The sequence below is a fragment of the Piliocolobus tephrosceles genome, chromosome 7, assembly GCF_002776525.5.
Source record: "Piliocolobus tephrosceles isolate RC106 chromosome 7, ASM277652v3, whole genome shotgun sequence".
Taxonomy (NCBI): Eukaryota; Metazoa; Chordata; class Mammalia; order Primates; family Cercopithecidae; genus Piliocolobus; species Piliocolobus tephrosceles.
In genome coordinates, this window is record NC_045440.1 from 82462776 (window position 1) to 82484790 (window position 22015).

Here is a 22015-nt window from a genome sequence, read left to right on the forward strand (position 1 = left end):
TCTATTGAAAATACTATCCTTTCTGCACTGAATATCCTTGATGGCATGATCAAAAGTCAGTTGACTATAAATACATGGATTTATTTCTGGGTTCTCCATTCTGTTCCATTGGTTTATGTGTCTGTTTTTGAGTTACTATAACCTTGTAGCATATTTTGAAGTAAATAGTGTGACGAGTCTAGCTTTGTCCTTTTCTTTTTGCTCAAGATTGCTTTGGCTATTCAGGGTCTTCTGTGGTTCTTACAGTTATGGAGTCTGGGAAGTCCAGGGTTATGGGATCACATGTGGCAAGAGCCTTCTTGCTGGTAGGTACTCTCTGCAGAGTTCTGAGGCAGTGCAGGGCATCACATTGTGAGGGGACTGAGCATGCTAACTCAAGTCTCTCATACTCTTCTTACAAAGCCACCGTAATTCAGTCATTCATTAATTCATTGATCCATAAATGGACTAATCTATTCTTGAGGGCAGAACCTTCATGGCCTAATCTCCTCTTAAATGTCCCACCTCTGAATACTGCCACATTGGGGATTAAGTTTTAACATGAGTGTTAGTGGGGATGAACTTTCAAACCATAGCAGATGAGATTTATGGTTTAAGTTGGTTGCATCCTTGGTCTTCAAAGTAGGGTTGAGCTCCTTGCTAATAGAAAATGAAGTGGTAATGGCATCACAGTTAGCCTAATTATCTGTATTGATTTTGATTAAGTGTGTATCTTGATGGCTGTAGCACTTGTCCATGAAGGCAAGAATGTAGTGGAATAACTTCTTTTGAATGCTGTGGAGTGCTTATCCAAAGAAAATGACAAACTCATATGATTATACTCTTAGTTTAAGTCATGTTCAGAGAACTAAAAAGGATCTGCAAGGGCCTAAAATTAATATTTTTATAATGGCAGAGCTGACTTTGCTGACAATGAGATGCAAAATTTAGTTGTGTGGGGTACAGTTACAATGTAAGTTGAATTCACGTCTTCACTAAGTTTCTCACTTGAAAACTAGGGCTTTCATTGGGAAAGAATGATGCTTGAAATGGGGACATCTGGGTGATCATAGAAGAAGCTGAAAATTTGGAGCTCTAGAATCACTCTGAGTCTCTCTTGACAGTAGAAGCAAACTGCCTTTCAGTGTCTGAAAAGACTGACTCTTTTTGCTTGATGGCGTTATCTGGAGCAGTTGCCTTGCAAGAAGGTGCCTCTCTCCCTAGGACTCACTGCAACCATACATGGTTGCCACTACAACCAAAACTAGATAAGATCTCCCCATGTTCCTGGAGGACAAGGGTGAGGTCTGACCCTGGAGGAAACATTATACTCTAAAAGAATTTAAAGATGTTCATTTAAAAAATTTAAAGACCTGGCATATGGATATACAGTTTTCTCGGCACCATTTATTGAAAATACTATCCTTTCTGCACTGAATATTCTTGATGCCATTATCAAAAGTCAGTTGACTATAAATACATGGATTTATTTCTGGGTTCTCCATTCTGTTCCATTGGTTTATGTGTCTGTTTTTGAGTTACTATAACCTTGTAGCATGTTTTGAAGTCAAATATTGTGATGACTGTAGCTTTGTCCTTTTCTTTTTGCTCAAGATTGCTTTGGTTATTCAAGGTCTTCTGTGGTTCTTACAGTTGTGGAGTCTGGGAAGTCCAGGGTTATGGTGGAAGTCCATGTATGGTGCAGGGCATCACATTGTGAGGGGACTGAGAGGAGTGGATTCTAAGGATATTAAACCAAGGAGAATGAACTACAACACTTGATCAGTCCAACTTTATTCATTTGACTTCATTTACCAGACACTCTTAATTGTTAGCTTGTGCAGCTAGTAATTTATTCTAACAATTTATCTCTAACAATTTACTTGGTTAATTGACTTGGTTAATTGAAACTTGGGCTCAACAGCAGACTGATATTTAATGAGACTGAGATTCTAGAATTTCCTTGGTCTGACATAGAGAAGGAATCCAAAATCTTAAGGAAATTAGAATTTGGGAACAGTCTATCATATGCTAGGCCCAGAAGATACTTCCTTCACTAAGTATGAGAAATAAGTGAGAGGAGTATGAGTGTCTTTAAGGAGCTCTGTGGTAACTGTTGTGTAGATGGGATACCATGGTGGTAGGTGCCACTGCAACACAATTAATCCACATTTGGTTTTCTTCTTCTTCTTCTTCTTCTTCTTCTTCTTCTTCTTCTTCTTCTTCTTCGTGTGTGTGTGTGAGAGAGCGAGAGAGAGACAGAGTTCTGCTTTTGTCACCCAGGCTGGAGTGCAATGGCGCAATCTCGGCTCACTGTATCCTCTGCCTCCCAAGTTCAAGTGATTCTCCTGTCTCAACCTCCCAAGTAGCTGGGATTACAGGCGTGTGTCACCACGCCCTGCTAATTTTTGTATTTTCAGTAGAGATAGAGTTTCACCATGTTGGTCAGGCTGGTGTCAAACTCCCAACCTCCAGTGCTCTGCCCACCTTGGCCTCCTAAAGTGCTAGGATTACAGGTGTGAGCCACTGCACCCAGTCGTTTTCTGCTTCTTAAATCTTCAGCTCCAAAAAGTAATCTTTCTGATCAGTTCAGGGCATGAGAGTTCATGTAGGGTGGATTTCTCAGACTTTACAAGTTCAGGTTAGTGGTTTTAACAATGCATTTATTTATCATATTCATTATTACATAAAAAGACTCTAAAAGAAACTCTAATAATTATTTTCTTGATTTCTGGAGATGTATTCTGGCATGCTCCTCCAGAAATTAAGACTATTTTGAAGTCTGGCCTTGGTATTAATTAGCTGAGGAACTTTAAGGAAACCATTTAACCTATCTGAGTCTCAGTTTAATCTCAAAGAGAAAATGAAGTTATACATAGAAAATTTAAACATAATGCCTGGCACTTAGCAAGACTCAACAAACAGCTGTTATCATTGTTATTATTTCATTTTCCATCTCAGGTTGTCAATTGACTTATTCAAGTAATTATTTTCCCAAACTAATAGACAGGAAATACTCAACATTAACTCTACTGTTTAAATAAACCTAAATGCCTTCTCTTTCTTTATTCGGTGTTTTTTAAATTTCTGTTCTAGCAATATTTTGGCTACATCTGAATCAAATACTATGATTTTGTTTAAAACCCCAAACTTTTCCCAGCTTAAAAAGAATAGATTATGCCTCACTAGGAATAACTCCATATTCCTTAAATATCTTGACTGTTGATTACTGACTTGAGCTGAATTAATGCAAACTGCATTGAGGCTGTGGCCCAGAAAGAGAGATGTCATGAAAAGGAGTGATAGGAGTCCATTTGTGCTGATATGTCTGCTGCCCTATTGCTAGTTGTCTTTCATCCTGGGCAAGGCAATTATTCACCAAGAAAGTAGTTTTAGATCTTTATCTCCAAGTAGAAGCATCTGTTTTATGGCGGGGTGTATGGCTTACGCCTATAATCCCAGCACTTTGGGAGGCCGTGGTGGGTGGATCACTTGAGGTCAGGAGTTCCAGACCAGCCTGACCAACATGACAAAATCCCGTCTCTACTAAAAATACAAAAATAGCCAGGCGTGGTGGTGTGTACCTGTAATCCCAGCTACTCGGGAGGCTGAGGCAGGAGAATCGCTTGAACCTGGGAGGCAGAGGTTGCAGAAAGCCAAGATTGCATCGCTGCGCTCCAGCCTGGACAACAGAGCAAGATTCCATCTAAAAAAAAAAAAGAAAAAGAAAAGAAAAGAAACATTTGTTTTATAATCTGTTGCTTATACATTCCTGGAGATTAGTGCGCCCATGTGATATCTTTCCAATATATCACTTCTCTGTGGAGTTGATCAAGAACAGCAAGTATAACTTAATTCTCCTTCTATCCCCAGCTCTCATGGAGTGCCTGGTGCACAGTAGATGTGCAGCAAACCCTGAATTACAGCATCACTTTGGAGCCGTGGTATGTCTTGTTTGATTTGGTTTATTTAGATCAGTTTTCCAACCATCCTGAGAGACATGCACTTCGATCAACCACAGTGAATGACTTTCTACTTTAATGATTCTCAACTGCAGAAAGGAAATGAGAAGACAGGAGGCATGCTGCTCATCTCTCCTGGAAATGTGCAGTTGCTGTTGTATTTTTGTGGGTTGTTTTTTCAGTTGAGTACTCAAATGTCCCTAGATTTTATCAGATTGTTGACAAATGAAATCATATTAACATCTACATCCAATGTCATGCTCCTATTCATGAAAAACTCTAGCCCTTGCAAAGTCCATTCTTCTCCCACTCCCTGGCCCCCAGGTGTTCCTGAGAGTCATCAGGGATGTCTTTCCTGGGTTCTCCTGGTATCTCCTAACTATCCCTTCATTACAAGGCTTCCTGCGTTGGTTCTTATTGCCTACAAGAGTATCTTCATGACCACAGCAGGTAAGACACCCTAATGCCAAAGCCAGGAGCACTGTTTTTCAAAGTTCCCATAGCTACTGACTCTGGAGGTGTCAGAGCAGTGCTGGGCTCCTTTCCAATAGGGGACTGCTTCTCCTCTGTCTTTGCAGCAAGCTGTTACCTAGACCTGCAATAGAGCTGCTCACATCCACAGCCATGCACAAGGCCTCAGGAAAACAGCTCCTTCAGCATCTGTCTCAAATCCTCTCTCTGTCCAGTCCTAGTATCTCGGGGTACAGATATCTTTCTATGCCTTCCACTGTCCTCTTTGTCACTTCAGTACACCAAAAAATAAATAAGCACTTCTCCCACATCTACCAGATGACTGAGATCCCCCATATGTCAATTCAGACAAATAAGCAATGACAGCCCTCACATTCAAATGGTAAAACTCTATATCCTCATCTGGACTCAGCTATGGCATCCTGCTACACATTTTAAGACAAACGGAAGCTTGTTTATTCGTTAGTATAATGTAGTATTATACTTGGTTCATAATTGTACACCATGAACCTCTTTCTACCTAACCGTTGTAATCTAAGGTCACTTTGTTATGGTTGTAAAGTTAATAACTGGGCAACATGGATTCTGGTTCTAATTCTTCCTGAAACCATCTGAGTGATAGTAAAGTGTACAGTTAACTGACTCGGGCCTGTTCCCCCATCCACAAAATAGGTGTTCAGTCCACACAGCTTCTAAAATCCCTCCTAAGCCTAATAGTGCGTGAGATTTTGTGCTAATAAAACAGAATATTATTTGTAGTGGCTTTCAGTGATGTTGGTGGTGGATATGTTCTCTGTCATAACAGTTTGGTATTACATTAGAATGTCAATTACTGCCTTAGTTCTAGACATGTTTCTTATCTTTTCATATATATAACTGAGGTGTACCTACGAGGTGTGCTGTATTCTATTTATTAAAAAATATTATTTTCCCAATAAAGTGCAGATTATGTTGAATTTAGGGTGGACATAAAATGTATAATAAGAAAAAAAATCAACATGAAGTGCCTCTCTGAAAATACTATCCCAGACTTGAATTGAACAGGATATATCATCCTGAATTCTCACGGCTGTCAATGCCAAAGTACTACATGATACGGGCATGTGCAACTTGGTAAGCAAAATTATTGATGCTTATGCAAAGAAAGGCTCTCTCATATTAACAGTTTTAATATTTTACTTTGGAGTTTTATTTAAACAACCTCAGTAGTTTGGAGGACAGCTTGAGAAAGCCTTAAGAGTTTGAGACTGAATTTGATGATACTTTCTCGTATGTTCGTGTACAGATAACACTGTTCACAGTGCTTTCCTACAAGACAAAAGAAAGATGAGGTATTTCAGTATAGTTGGAGAAACTAACATTTAGAAAAGTGCAAACTAAGTACTATCTACACATACATTCCTTAAAAATATTGAAAGAGAGGCTGGGCGCGGTGGCTCACACCTATAAACCCAGCACTTTGGGAGGCCAAGGTGGGTGCATCACCTGAGGTCAGGAGTTCAAGACCAGCCTGGCCAACATGGTGAAACCTGTCTCTACTAAAAATACAAAAATTAGCCGAGGGTGGTGGCACGCACTGTAGTCCCAGCTACTCAGAAGGCTGAGGCAGGAGAAGCACCTGAACCCTGGAGGTGGATATTGCAGTGAGCCAAGATTGAACCACTGCACTCCAGCCAGGGTGACAAAGCAAGACTCTGTCTCAAAAAATAAGAAACTAGAACATATATATATATATATATGAAATCTCTCTCTCTCTATATATATATGAAATCTATATATATATATGAAATCTATCTATCTATATATATGAAATCTATATAGACTATAGATAGGACCTGTTAGCTGGTTTTACCATGTTCTATGTAACCTATATGTGGCAAATCACATATATGTGATATATTTAGGGTATATATAATGTTTATATATGTATAAAGCAAGGTAAACAATTTGAAATTTGAAGTTTTTATTTAAATAGTTTAAATGTCAACATTGATGCATTTTGCTCTTTTACATACTCTACATTTTCTAAGTGATAATACTAGGTTACATTGACATAGTATTTTATGGTTTCAGGGCACTAATATACACATGACAATACTTAATTCTCTCAGAAAACCTTTGACAAAGACACTGTCTACATCTTGAAGGCAAGGAATCTGAATCTTGAAGAGATTTAATGAATTGTCCAAAGTCACATAAGTACTGAATGGCAGGGGTGGAAATCCACATCCTTGGATTCTGAGTGTAGTGTTCTTCCTTCTGTTTATTGGCTTATGTCATTATAAACAGCAATAAAATCAATCATCCTTAGTCTTCCCCTTGTGACTTTATAAGGAATAAAATGTACCCTTCATCGTAGAAAGAAAAAAAATCACTGTATTAAGAAATGAGTTTAGATTTTTGTAACCTACACACGAATCTTGCATATTCCCTTAGAACTATTTTATATTATGTAGAAAGTTACGTTTTTATTTATTTTGGTATAGGTGGGGGTTTGGAGGAGGAAAATCATGAACACACATCCTTCTACTCTGGAGAGTGGGGAAGGTGACCTGGGAAACCATCTGAAAGGGAACAGGATGGATTCTATAAAATATAGATTGTCCAGTGAAAACAACCTGACTGCTCATCTCAGTACCACCACATTTTTCTAGCTGCATATCCTTAGGTAAGTCAATGTCTGAATTTCAGTTTCCTCACTGTTAAATGAGATAATAAGCCTTACCTTACAGGATTATTGTGGAAGTTGGGGAAATAATATTAATATATAAAAACATAGGGACATGGTAGTGACATGTAACTCATTCATACACCAAAAACACACCACTTCAGCTTCCTATCCCTGGTCTAGATTTCCTTTTCATGCTTTTGTTTGGTGTTGAGATGGAAAAACAGTGAGAAGTTAATCCTGGAGTGGAGTAGAGGATTGGCAACAACCCTCAACCCCTGCTAATATCTTCATTGCACAAATACATGCTTGCTTTGGTTTACCTGTAGAGTCAAAGGATTAGGCTGCATAGTATTTTCATTCTTTTTAGTTTTTTAGTTCCTTAATCCACACAATTTTATATAATACTTGTGATTATACATTTATCTCATAATTTTTTTCTCATTCTTTTAAACTATGAGAACAAGGAAAATGGCGTTCATTTTCATTGTTTTAGAACAAGTTATTTGGGTGATTTTATATTAGTTGTGCAGAAGGTGGGAAGATAGAGAGGACCAGCTCACTCACCACCACCATTTTCCCATCCACCAGCTTTCTCGTTATGGTGGTTTCTTTGCCATCCCAGTTCTGAACTTGAATCAGGGACTCCTTATCTAAGGTTACTTTACTCTGAAAAACAGAAAAAACTAAATTCAGATCAGCTGGTCGTATTTCAACCCTAAAATTTTATCGGGTGGCAAATTCTTTTTAGCTGTTGTAATACTCTCAGGTAGTTTTAGAATGGTGTTGACAATGCTACTTATTTATTTATTTATTTATTTATTATTTATTTATTTTATTATACTTTAAGTTCTAGGGTACATGTGTATAACGTGCAGGTTTGTTACATATGTATACTTGTGCCATGTTGGTGTGCTGCACCCATCAACTCGTCAGCACCCATCAACTCGTTATTTACATCAGGTATAACTCCCAGTGCAATCCCTCCCCCCTCCCCCTTCCCCATGATAGGCCCCGGTGTGTGATGTTCCCCTTCCCGAGTCCAAGTGATCTCATTGGTTAGTTCCCACCTATGCGTGAGAACATGCAGTGTTTGGTTTTCTGTTCTTGCGATAGTTTGCTGAGAATGATGGTTTCCAGCTGCATCCATGTCCCTACAAAGGACACAAACTCATCCTTTTTTATGGTTGCATAGTATTCCATGGTGTATATGTGCCACATTTTCTTAATCCAATCTGTCCCTGATGGACATTTGGGACATTCTTGATAGTTCAAACTATCAAGAATGAGAATGATCTTCAAACAGCCATGTGGAGGACACAATGGCTTGGGATGGGAATATATACATACTTATGGTATATATAAGTATACTTATATATCATACTTATGGGTGGAGGCGAATCGTCTGAAAAGCTGGTCAGGGACATGGAAGGAGAAGGACTGAAAAATTGCAGACAAGAATGTTTGGTGGAGGGGAATGTGTGTGAACTTACAGGAGTGGGCAAAATATGTGAAGATTTTTGGCTCTCATATTAATGAACACTAGAAAGCATTAATCACAGAAGAGGCACTGAACCATAGAGTAGACAAAATGACTAGGCCAGTTGACATTAGGCAGTCTTTGAGCTGATGTGATGAACACATGAATGGTGGAGCCACAGTTCAGAGATAGAAGCCATACATGGGTTCTGTCTCACGTCTCAGTACTGACACTTCTGCAAGTCTAACCTGTCAGCAACAGGGAAAAACACCACTCCCAATACATCTTCTTCCAGGAGGTGATCTTCAATCATAATTTTCCTTGTGGGAGGGGATCGATGTGCATCCAACATATGTGGCAGCATATTTGACATTTTCTTGAAAAATCCTGGGAATTTTAGTGCCTTCAGTGCCTACTCTTGTACCCAGATTACCCTCAATGTTGGGTCATTTCCTGGCTTCAGCCTCATGCCTATTAAGTTGATGAGCATAGTCATACAAATTACTCAGGAAAACCAACCAATGAACTATGGTTTTTTGTTTTGTTTTGTTTTGCTTTTTTGACACAGAGTCTTGCTCTGTCAGCCAGGCTGGAGTTCAGTGAAGTGCAGTGGCACGATCTCAGCTCACTGCAACCTCTGCCTCCTGGGTTCAAGCGATTCTTTTGCCTCAGCCTCCCAAGTAGCTGGGAGGACAGGTGCGCCCCACCATGCCCAGCTAATTTTTGTATTTTTAGTAGAGACAGGGTTTCACCATATTGGCCAGGCTGGTCTCGAACTGACCTCGTGATCTGCCTGCCTGGGCCCCCCAAAGTGCTGGGATTACAGGCATGAGACACTGCACCCAGTCAAACAATGGTATCTTTACCAGCCATATCTGGAACATTAAATCAAGAGTGTAACAAAATTTTTAGCCTCATATTAGACATACAATGCTAGTTGCTTTATAAATGTTAAATAATTATCAATAAGACTATAGGCCTGGATAAGATATTAGAATTTGGACAACCCTATTTATTTTAAGACTTTGTCAGCAGTAAATTTGTTGGCTAATTCTGCTGAAGAAAACAGGTTTTACAATAGTAAAACTGTAATATTATCTTGAAGAATAAGTAAAATGTTCTTTCTTTCTTTTTTTTTTTGAGACAGAGTTTCGCTCTCATCACCTAGGCTAGAGTGCAATGCCGAGATCTCGGCTCACTGCAACCTCTGACTCCCTGGTTCAAGCAATTCTCCTGCCTCAGCCTCCCAAATAGCTGGGATTACAGGCACGTACCACCACGCCCAGCTAATTTTTGTATTTTTAGTAAAGATGGTGTTTCGCCATGTTGGCCAGGATGGTCTTGATCTGCTGACCTTGTGATCTACCCACACTGGCCTCCAAAAGTGCTGGTATCACAGGCATGAGCCACTGCACCTGGCCATGAAATGTTCGTTTTATCTTTGACTGTGTAAAGCGTATTATCTTTTTGCATAAAGAATTACAAATACATTTTAACTTTCAAAATAAGTGTGAAACTTCAGCCTGGGCAACACAGTGAGACTCCCATGTCTATAAAAAATAAAAAATTAGCCAGGTGTGGTGCCACATGCCTGTAGTCCCAGCTACTCGTGAGGTTGAAGTGGGGGAATCACTTGAGCCCGGGTAGTTGAGGTTGCAGTGAGCAAAGATTGTACCACAGCACTCCAGCCTGGGCAACAGAGACCCTGTCTCAATAAAAAATAATACTAATAATAATACATGGGAAACTAATTCAAACTCCCATTATATGAGCTCACTTAAAAGAAAGAAGGCCTCTTTCCTCTTCTTATCCCAAAAATATTTTCCAGTTTTTTGTTGTTGTTGCTGTTGTTTTTGGAGATAGGGTATCACTGTGTCATCCAGGCTGGAACGCGGTGTTGCAATCATGGCTCACTGCAGCTTCAACCTCCTGTGCTCCAGCAATCCTCCTACCTTAGCCTCCTGAGTAGCTGGAGCTATAGGCACGCACCACCACAGTGGCTAATCTTTGTGTTTTTTGTAGAGGCGGGATCTCACTATGTTGCTCAGGCTGGTCTCAGACTCCTGGCATCAAGCAGTCCTCCCCCTTTGGCCTTCCAAAGTGCTGGGATTATAGGCATGAGCTACTGCACCCAACCTAGCTTTTTTATTCTAGTAGATTGCTAAGTATTTAGCATAGAAATCCATATTAGGCATTTAAGTCAAAAATTTTCTTCCAAGCCGGGCGCGGTGGCTCAAGCCTGTAATCCCAGCACTTTGGGAGGCCGAGACGGGCGGATCACGAGGTCAGGAGATCGAGACCATCCTGGCTAACACAGTGAAACCCCGTCTCTACTAAAAAAATCCAAAAAACTAGCCGGGCGAGGTGGCAGGTGCCTGTAGTCCCAGCTACTCAGGAGGCTGAGGCAGGAGAATGGCGTAAACCCGGGAGGCAGAGCTTGCAGTGAGCTGAGATCCGGCCACTGCACTCCAGCCTAGGTGACACAGCGAGACTCTGTCTCAAAAAAAAAAAAAAAAAAAAAAAAATATTTCTTCCATTTTATATGGTATAAGAATTTAAACACTCATATTCATTTAGTAACCGACTATTACAGTGGCATGATAGTTCCTTTTATCAGGATATTGCCCTCCATATAGTTTAACCATCCTCTATTGAGTTCATTCATTCAAATAATAAATATTTATTGAACAACTGTCATGACCAAGCAGTGGGTTCTGTGAAACAGACAGGAAATCCTGTTTTGGATGAGCTTACCTTCTGATGTAGGGAAAAAGACTGTAAACGATAAGTACAGAAGTAAATTACATATTATAAATAAATAATGTATTCCTGAGATATGTGCCCCTGAGATATGAATGAAAACTCTGTATGGCACTTTCAGGGTGAGACAATGAAAAGCCCATGTCTGTTTGTCTACTTTGGTGTTGGAGAAGACCACAGTGTCCACAGGTGCAGCTACAAGGTAGTTGAACCTCTTTTGGCCTGGATCCCTGAGAGATTAGGAGGAGCAGATTTCCTGTTTACTCCACTACACACACACAAACTTCCCCAATGCCACCCGACACTGTGTATGTACTGTAAGTTAGAAATAAATCCACATTGTGTTAACTCACTCCAGGCTTGTGGTTCATTGTTATAGTGGCATAACCTTACCTATACCAGCTAATATGAGGTTTATTCACTGCAATTCTATGTGTGGAAAACTGCTACAAAATGGGTAAGGAAAACTTTTGTTTCTGAGAGGACTAAACAGTAATCTAGGGAAATTATTCTCAAAATGTGGTCTGCTAAGCATCTGCATCAGATTCATTAAGAATGCAATTTTCAGGGCCTCTGGGGATGGCAGTGAGCAGGAGGCATTTTTCACAAGCATCCCAGAAGATTTCTATCTTCACATATGACATCTTTAGACCTATGTTTTAGACAAAAGTTTCTCTTAAGGACTTTAGATATGTTTGCTAGAATTGCTTACTTACCTAGGATGATATCTAATATTCTTTTGAAACGTGTCTGAAAGACTGTCGGAGGCCTCACCTTTGTTTTGTGGCCACTTGGTGTGATTTCCTCAAACTCTTCTCCCAGCTTAAAGGAGATCTCATTATTTTTAAAGATGCTTTTGGTTTTTATTGTGATGACATCTCCATCTGTACTGATGGTCACAATGGGTTTTGCCAAACAGCCCAGTTTCCTGCTGGCTCTTCCTATACCTGGAAACCAGATAAAAGGAGTATTATCTTTTCATATAAAGAATTACAAATGCATTACATTACAATACAATACTTAAATCTGTTGTTGACTCCAAAAACTCAACATTCTCTGTATAATTCTTTGCTAACTAGGAGATTTGTGAGTTGAACAGATTTAATGGTGCATGAGTTCACATATCCCAAGCTAGCAGCTCCACCATTACATATTAAAATAGACTATTTTTGCAGAAAAAAAATCTGTCTCTAGTTTTTGTTTAGTGGTTATTCTTTTTCACTAGTCCAGTAGTTATTAATCTTGTTGATTTGGGGACCTCTTTGAAAATCTGATGAAAGCTATCAACCATCTCCCTATTTTTAATTATATCCACTCACATACAAACAAAATACTTGGGTACAGATTTTGCCAGATATTTAGCTCTTCACTTATATTCTCACATGTATACATATATGGGTTTTTCCCCTCAATGATGTATGTTTTTATTGTGGTAAAATATTCATAACATAAATTTACCATTTGAAGTTACAATTCAGTGGTATTGAGTATATCACAATGTTGTGCAACCATCACCATTATTTATAGGATTTTAAAAAATATAAATGTTATATCTTTTGTTTTTCAACTTGCTTTTTCACCTTATCTGTATGTCTTGAAAATTTTCTATGCCACTACATATAGATATATACTTTTTCATAGTACATAATATTCCACAGTGTGCAGAGACCAAAACTTACTTTGTCTGTCTCCCTGTTGATGAGAAATTCATTTGTTTCAGTTTTTGTTATTACAAATAACTATGCAGTGAACATCCTTGTATATACAGTTCTGTGCAGCACATGTAGGAGTATTTTCAGTAGAAATAGCATTACATATACTGCAATACCTAAGTTAAAATTATAAGGGAAGATATATTGGGAAAATACTATAATGCAGTTCATGGGGTTCATATTATAAAACATGATCACAGGATGTGACAGATTGGATGTGGTTCCTGAGGATATTCACATCCTAATCCCTCGAACCTGTGAATGTTACCTTTACATGTTAGGGGACGTTGCAGATGTGGTTAATTTAAGGATCTTGCGATGGGGAGTTTATCCTGGATTATCAGAGCAGACCTCAAACATAATCACAAGTTTCCTTTTAAGAGGGAGGAAGAGGGATGCTAAACTACAGATGAAGAGAGAGCAGAGTGAAAATGGGAGCATTGCAGGCACACACTAAGGAAAGCCAGCAGCCAGCAGAGGCTGAAAAACAAGATCTATTCTGAACTCTATTCTGAAGATCCCTTAAAGCTTAGAGCAAATGTTTACAAAATAATCATTTTTAATATAGTTTTTTTTTGTTTTAAAATATTTATCAAAATCACTCGCTGTTTAGTATATGATACATGCCTGCTTTGTTTCTGTAAATTCATGGTAACTTATATGAGGGATGATTGTCAACTCCAATGTAGTTTTGCACAGAACTATATCTTGGTACTGAATCAATATTTATTTTTTCCTATGTGAAAAATTAGGGAGTCCAAGATTAATATTATTTTATACAGAGCAAGTTCTGTGCTATCAAAATGCCCATTTTTACTGGATATGATATGCAAGTAAACATAGCTCACCCAGCTCCTTCAAGTATTCTTCGAAATTTTCACAAGAAACGGACTTCCATGTTCCTTGGAGCTGGTCAACCATTCTGTCTGAGATAAGTCGATCTCAGAGAAAAGTAGTTTCATGTGTATGTTGGTATTCCCTGAAGTAGTATGGGAACTTATTTTTAATACAATTCTGGGTAGAGAATGAAAGGAGAAAAGTCAGGAAATAAAATAAGAACTCTAATCCTTGCAATATTCCTTGAGTATCATCTAAAGCAGAAAAGTGTTCTTAAATGTAAATAAATCAGGATGAAAATGGAAACACAGAAGAGTGTTTAGCAGAACCGGATATACCTTTTCCAACACTAATTTAGAATCAAAACTAAATGTTACTCTCCTTCCCTAGGACCTGCCAGGCACAAAGCAATGTGTAAGGGCTGGGTCTGGACAGCTGTGTTTATGCCATGGAACTCTTGTGACCAGGTCTCTCTTTTTCTCTGACCGAAGATGATTCAGAAAAAGCCAATCTATTGGCTGTTTGAAGATCATTCTCATTCTTGATAGTTTGAACTAAACACCAGAGAGACTTCATAGATGGTGCTTGACATTTGAAGTAAAAAGTTAAGTTTAGTAAGGGCTAGAACAACCATCTTAAGTCATGTTCACAATGGAAAAAGAGAATGGGACAGAGAAAACAGAGATCATGCTACACACGCGCGCACACACACACAGACACAGCCCTGTTACTGACACTTTTCCAGGTGCCAGCTCAACTTCCCAAAAGCTTAGAGAGCCGTCATTGCCATGAGAACACCAAATATCTTCTAAATCCTCTTTAATTTAGGCTAGTTTCTGTTCCTTTCAACCCTGACTGCAACATCTCAGTGTCCACTGATATCTGTAAGTCAGAAGAGGGGTCAAGGAATATAACAGCAAATCCATCAGCTAGAGAAGAGGAGACTCCGAATGCTAAGTAAAGGACAAACATGCCCTTATACATTTCATCAGCCCCTGCAGACGTCATTGTTAATTCGAGGCAGAGCTTAATGTCCATCGGTTGACACAAAGTTATTAAGAAATACTGAAGTTATAAAATTGTTTTAAGACAAGAATGGGGACATGGCATTTTATAATAATTCCCATTAAAATGTTAAATTTCCAAATTCTAATATCTTATCCAGGCCAATAGTCTTATTGATAATTATTCAACATTTATAAAGCAACTAGCATTATATGCCTATTATGAGGCTAAAAATTTTGCTACACTATTGATTTAATGTTCCAGATATGGCTGGTAAAGACACCATTGTTTGACTGGGTGCAGTGTCTCACGCCTGTAATCCCAGCACTTTGGGAGACCCAGGCAGGCAGATCACGAGGTCAGTTCGAGACCAGCCTGGCCAATATGGTGAAACCCTGTCTCTACTAAAAATACAAAAATTAGCTGGGCATGGTGGGGCGCACCTGTCCTCCCAGCTACTTGGGAGGCTGAGGCAAAAGAATCGCTTGAACCCAGGAGGCAGAGGTTGCAGTGAGCTGAGATCGTGCCACTGCACTTCACTGAACTCCAGCCTGGCTGACAGAGCAAGACTCTGTGTCAAAAAAGCAAAGCAAAACAAAACAAAAAACCATAGTTCATTGGTTGGTTTTCCTGAGTAATTTGTATGACTATGCTCATCAACTTAATAGGCATGAGGCTGAAGCCAGGAAATGACCCAACATTGAGGGTAATCTGGGTACAAGAGTAGGCACTGAAGGCACTAAAATTCCCAGGATTTTTCAAGAAAATGTCAAATATGCTGCCACATATGTTGGATGCACATCGATCCCCTCCCACAAGGAAAATTATGATTGAAGATCACCTCCTGGAAGATGTATTGGGAGTGGTGTTTTTCCCTGTTGCTGACAGGTTAGACTTGCAGAAGTGTCAGTACTGAGACGTGAGACAGAACCCATGTATGGCTTCTATCTCTGAACTGTGGCTCCACCATTCATGTGTTCATCACATCAGCTCGAAGACTGCCTAATGTCAACTGGCCTAGTCATTTTGTCTACTCTATGGTTCAGTGCCTCTTCTGTGATTGATGCTTTCTAGTGTTCATTAATATGAGAGCCAAAAATCTTCACATATTTTGCCCACTCCTGTAAGTTCACACACATTCCCCTCCACCAAACATTCTTGTCTGCAATTTTTCAGTCCTTCTCCTTCCACGTCCCTGACCAGCTTTTCAGACGATTCGCCTCCACCCATAAGTATGTATATATTCCCATCCCAAGCCATTGTGTCCTCCATATGACATAGGGAACAGGTGCACAACTCTGAGCTTTGTCCATTGATATGATTTTCCTTACCAGTTCCTCAAGTCCCCTCCACACTCCAAGTGTCATGAAACCACTGCCCATTTTTAACTTGCCTCCACACCCTGAGCTGACTGGTACATTAAACATGCTCAGGCTTTTTCTCCTCCTTTAGTTGGTCACATGGGACCCACATACTGTCTGGAGCATGGTCTGAAGGAGGGGTGCTGGTGCTGTGGTGGTGGGTGACATGGGGATCTGCACCACCTGCTCATACAGTTACCTTAGGACTTCTGGTCTTGTTTAGGATTGAATCCAGATATGCAGTTTGATCTTAGGATGGACTTCTACTGGACATACCTGAGTTGAGGGTCTGTGGGTCTGACAGTACCCGGCTCATAATGGATAATTCCAGATACATTGTTACTTGATATCCTATAGTCAAGAATTCTGTCTCTATGGGGCCCCAGTAACACAGGAGGCACTCTGTTTTAATAGGTGTATAAGTCTCTGTTACAGATGGCATGATCTTTCTTCACAACCCCAGACATTGGTGCTACGATGCACACACACACACACACACACATACACACACACTCTCTTTCTCTCTCTCACACACACACACACACACCATACACATTATACTGCATATTTTCCTCTCACCAATACCTCCAGCATTGTGGAGTTTACCAGTCACATGACCCAAGAATCAGGGCAGCTCATATCATAGCCCTTCCTTCCTGCAGACCCTTTCCTGCTCTAGGCTCCACTCAAAGCAGGGAGCCTTTCATGCCAGCCGGTACATGGACTACAGCACATTCCTAAATGTGCAATATGTTGCCACCATAAGCCAAAGAGTCCCACAAGAATTTTGATAGAAGAGGCAAAATGTAGCAATTTGTCTTTTGGAAAAGATATCCTTACGTGCCCTTGGCCAAGCTGGACCCCTAAGAACTTTACAAGAGTAGAAGTTGCCTCAATCATCACCAACTGTAACTCCCATATTCTGTGTCGAATGTGTCTTACCAAGGCCTCCAGTATACTAGCCACTTCTTGTTCATCCTGCCTGATGACATGATATTGTACCAAATGTCCAGACAGCCTAAATCTCATCTGATTATATTATGATAAAGAGTAGGAGTTAACATAGCCACAGAACAAAATCAGTGGCTCATGCCTGTAATCCCAGTACTTTGAGAGCCCAAGGTGTGCGCATCACCTGGGGTCAGGAGTTTGAGACCATCTTAGCCAACATGGCAAAACCCCATCTCTACTAAAAATCACAAAAATTAGCTGGGTGTGGTGGTGGGCACCTGTAATCCAAGCTACTCGGGAGGCTGAGGCAGGAGAATCACTTGAACCTGGGAGGTGGAGGTTGCAGTGAGCTGAGATCATGCCACTGCACTCTGGCCTGGGCAACAGAGTGAGACGCTACCACACACACACACACAAAAGTCTAAACATATCTCATTGTCTGTTCCATGTAAATGCAAATAGTTTCTGATCTTTCCCAATTGAGGTAGGAAAGAATGCAAAATATGGTCTGACTGAACACCATGTACCTGACACTGTATTAATCTGTACTAACAAAGATAACACATCAAGCACAGTAGCCACCATTGGGGTTATTAGTTAATTTTTCACTAGGCTAGAAATACTCTGAAGAGTCATTTGGATTTTGCAGTGATCACACTCAGGAATCAAATGGTGCTATGATATGAACCACCACCTTCTGCAGTCTTAAAGTCATTTTGAGTAGCCCCAATTTATGTCATTCCTTACTCCTCCCCTGCCACCAAATACAGTATTTTTTATTCACCATGTTATCTAGGGCTGGAGAGAGGATAGCAGTGAAGAAGGTAGGAGTGTGGGGTGCAGTTTCAGAAGCTTCCATTTTGCCTTCCCCACTATGGTAATTCTTGTTTGAATTAGAAAATAAGAAAGGGGGAGCTTACTCCAACAGCCAAAGAGTCAATCCCAATTAGCATTCAGGCCCTAGGGAAATGACTTTTGGAGGAATCTAAAGACCTACCAGACCTACTGAGACCTAGACTTTGGCCAGGGTTCTGTTTATTACCTAGCTGCTGTATGCTTCATTCTAACATGATGATTTGCATCTCTGTGAATCAACAGTATTTCAGACCTGAGGCTATCAGAATATCTGGATATTCCTCTTTCCTCATTGCATATTTTCTCAAGTAAATGATAACAGATCTCCTTTGAGGAAAGTGGGGGAAATTAATAGTTTATGATATTTCAGGGTTATTCCTTCTGTGGGCTTGTCGCCTATTGAGACAAAAGTTTCTGGGTCTGAAAATTGGCTCAGATCTGGAATCTGGGCAAAGGATCATGACTTTCTACTGGGGTGCCCGTCCTTAGTCTGCTGCCCATCCATTCTTGCCTTCTTTTGATTGTATATATGAAGCAGCACCCTTGTTGGCTAAATATCTATTTTGCCTCTATGGATTCAGTGTTATTTTAGTAATCTCCATAACCCCTTCCAGGTCAAACACCCTTAGCTGTGCCTTCAACCTTGCCCCATTTCATGGTGAAGTGCAATCAATCCCCTGGTTTCTGGCAGTAAAAGTGCTGCCATCTGGCCCAGATTGGTTCAAATTCTCTTCATTCCCATCACTACCAATGAGCTGAACTCTAACAACCCAACAAGAGCAACTACTGAAACTCTTAATGATGCTGTGGCTCCTCTCACCAGTGCATTCCTGATGGCCCAGTAAACATGAAAGAATCTTCTGGATTCTCTTATGGAACATAATTATCTGATTGCTCTTCTGACATATGTACACATATATATGCACACACACACTTCTTTTTTCTATAGAAAAGTATTGTGACTATATTTATCCATAACAGAAGTACAGATCTCATAACTTTCCTACAAAGCAGGAGAGGAAAGCCCCACCATGCAAGATTTTCCAGCCTTTTGGCATATTAAATTTGAATTATTTCAATGAAGCAATTTGAAGTGTCTTGGAGCTGGACAAGACATAGTGGGCACTCTGTAGATATTGGCATGCAAGGAGAACTCAGGCCTTACTCATTCAATAAACACTTGAGTGCCTACTAAAGGAAAGATCCCTAGGATAGGTCTTTCCTACCACTGAGTATGTAATGAGGATTGAAAGAGACATCCAAAATATTTCTAACTCTGTGAAAGAGAATCTGAAACTATAGTAAATTCCTTAATGTTTCCATGTGGATATCTAGCGATATAGTAGACACCTGGAGAACAAGTTGATATTTTAGATCAGGGGTTGGCAAACTATGACCCATATACTAATCCAGCTGCCACATGTAGATAAAGTTTTATTAGAAGACAACCATACTTATTCCTTTACATATTATCTATGGTTGCTTTTGTGCTGCAATAGTGAGGTTGAGTAGTTACAACAAACGTATGACCAGTAAATATTTTTTCTGGCTCTTCACAAAAAAAATTTGTCAACCCCTGTTTTAGAGTCTCAAGTGAGAATTTTTAAAACTGGGGATCATAACTTAACAACTACTGTAGACTTTCTTTTTTTGGGGGATGGAAGAATGGTGGATACTATTTTTCATTTAACAGATTTTTCATCAAAAGACATTTTTATAATTATGTCATGGATAATGACAACAGAAAAATTAATATAAGGAGCCAAACTCTGGCATTTTATAATAGTAACATGAGATGGTTATTAGTCAAATATACACGGAATATATAAAAAATCACTCTATATGCCATAAGGCAGAATGATACAAGAATCAAACATTAATTGTGTAAGGAAATCGAGGAAAGAAACCTAGTTTAAAAAGCTGTCCTGCTCTCTGCTTCTTCCTGAGTCTAAACTCAAGTGGTTAATGAGCCTGTTAAATTACAAAGTTTCCTCAGAAATAGCCCTTAGTGTCTATAAAATTCTTCTACTTTTTTCATCACTTTAGCGATCTTAAGCCTTCAAATTTTCCATGCTGTTCTAATGCACTTGGATTAAAACCATTCTGTAAAGAAAAAAAAAAATTTACAGTGGCTTTTTAAAGTAAAATTTATTGAAAATGGAGAAAGTTCACTAGAAAAATTTAAGCGCTGTGGCAAACAAAAAATAGCGACCTAAATATCTGCATGATTCTCTTCTTATATTGGGTGGACTTTGTAGGCAGGGCATTAAGGGAACCGGGTCATCTCTTAGTATTTTCTGGCTAAGAACATCAGGAAACTTGGCCATTCATGAGGCTCAGGGTGTTTCTGCCTTGGTGCTACTACTCAAATGCACACCTGGAGGTGGGCAGCATACAAGAAGCTGAGCTGAATGGCTGGGATGAGGCACGTGGTCTTCCAAGCAACCAGTAACATGGCACTGCTCCATGCCAATGTTCTTCACACACTTAACCAACATTTTTTAATAGGGCTGGGAATTGTGTTAGACCATTTTTGCATTGCTATAAAAGAATACCTGAGACTGGTAACTTATAAAGAAAAGAGGTTTAATTGGTTCATAGTTCTGCAGACTGTACAGGAAGCATGGTGCCAGCACCTGCTTATGGTGAGGGCCTCAGGAAGCTTACAATCATGGCAGAAGGCAAATGGGGAGCCGGTGTATCACATGGCAAGAGCTAAAGCAAGGGACAGAGATGGGGAGGTGCCACATTATTTTAAACAACCAGATCTTGTGTGAGCTCAGAGCGAGAACTTACTCATTATTGCAAGGGCAGCACCAAGCCATTCATGAAGGATCTGCCCCCATGACCTAAAAGCCTCCCACTGGGCCCCACCTCCAACACTGGGGTTTATTACATCTCAACATGAGATTTGGAGGGTGTAAGCACCTAAACTGTGTCTGAAATTGTAGTGGATTGAACTGTGTCCCCCACAAAAGATATATTCAAGCCTTAACCCCCAGTACACTTGTAAATGTGACTTTCTTTAGAAATGAGATCTTTGCAGATGTTAATTAAGGATCTCAGGATGAGACTGTATTGGATTCAGGCAAACTCTAAATTCAATAACATATGTTCTTACAAGAGAAAGGAGAGGGAGATTTAAGACATATGGAGACAAAGGAAAAGGTCACATGAAGATAGCAATTGAAGAGTTGCCGTAAGCCTAGGGACACCATGGATTGCCAGCAGTCACCAGAAGCTGGAAGGGAGGCATGAAAAAGATTCTCCCCCAGAGCCTTCTAGAAGCTACCAACACCTTAGTTTCTATCTCTGGCCTCCAAATCTGTAGGAGAACACATTTCTGTTGTTTTAAGCCTCTCAGTTTGTGGCAATTTGTTGTGGCAGCCCCAGGAAAGTAATACAGAGAAAAACCTCATTTTAAAGAATCTTAGGGACCTTTATGTTTTATTTTAACTTTTAATTTTTTTATTGTTTTTGAGATGGAGTCTTTCTCTGTCACTCAGGCAGGAGTGCAGTGTGCAATATCGGCTCACTACAACCTCCACCTCCTGGGTTCAAGAGATTCTCATACCTCAGCCTCCCGAGTAGCTGGGATTACAGGTGTGCACCAACACACCCAGCTAATTTTTATATTTTTGATAGAGACAGGATTTTGCCATGTTTGCCAGGCTGGTCTTGAACTTCTGACCTCAAGTTATCCGCCCACCTCAGCCTCCCAAAGTGCTGAGATTACAGGGGTGAGCCACCAAGCCTGGCCACCTTTATGTTTTAAATAAAAAGTTTATTTATTAGTAAAATACCATTTAAACTTTTTTGAAATTGTCTTTATTACACAGAATTGTTTTTTGTCATTTAAAAATGATAATACTTTTCATCATATTCACCAAGGATAAAGGTAATTTTTATAAGTAATAGTAAGTTATTATGATAAAGGCTGAATAATAACTAAACATATGATAAAATTATATAAA

The 22015-nt window shown here is 39.7% G+C and overlaps 1 protein-coding gene across 2 annotated transcripts in view; it reads right to left on the reverse strand.

Moving 5' to 3' along the window:
- Positions 1–5577: 5577 nt before the first annotated feature.
- FABP12 (fatty acid binding protein 12) overlaps positions 5578–22015 on the reverse strand; it is a 30761-nt gene continuing 14323 nt past the window's right edge. Inside the window, exons 1-5 of one of the 2 annotated variants that reach the window (XM_026455043.1) lie at positions 16435–16445; positions 13881–14028; positions 12095–12267; positions 7648–7749; positions 5578–5720 (exon numbers count right to left, since the gene is read on the reverse strand). In XM_026455043.1, coding sequence (XP_026310828.1) covers positions 5646–5720; positions 7648–7749; positions 12095–12267; positions 13881–13953 — 423 coding nt within the window. In that variant the 5' untranslated portion in view covers positions 13954–14028; positions 16435–16445 and the 3' untranslated portion in view covers positions 5578–5645. Of the gene's footprint in view, positions 5721–7647; positions 7750–12094; positions 12268–13880; positions 14047–16434; positions 16446–22015 lie in introns of those variants that run through there. The other variant, XM_026455044.1, reaches the window with a different exon arrangement.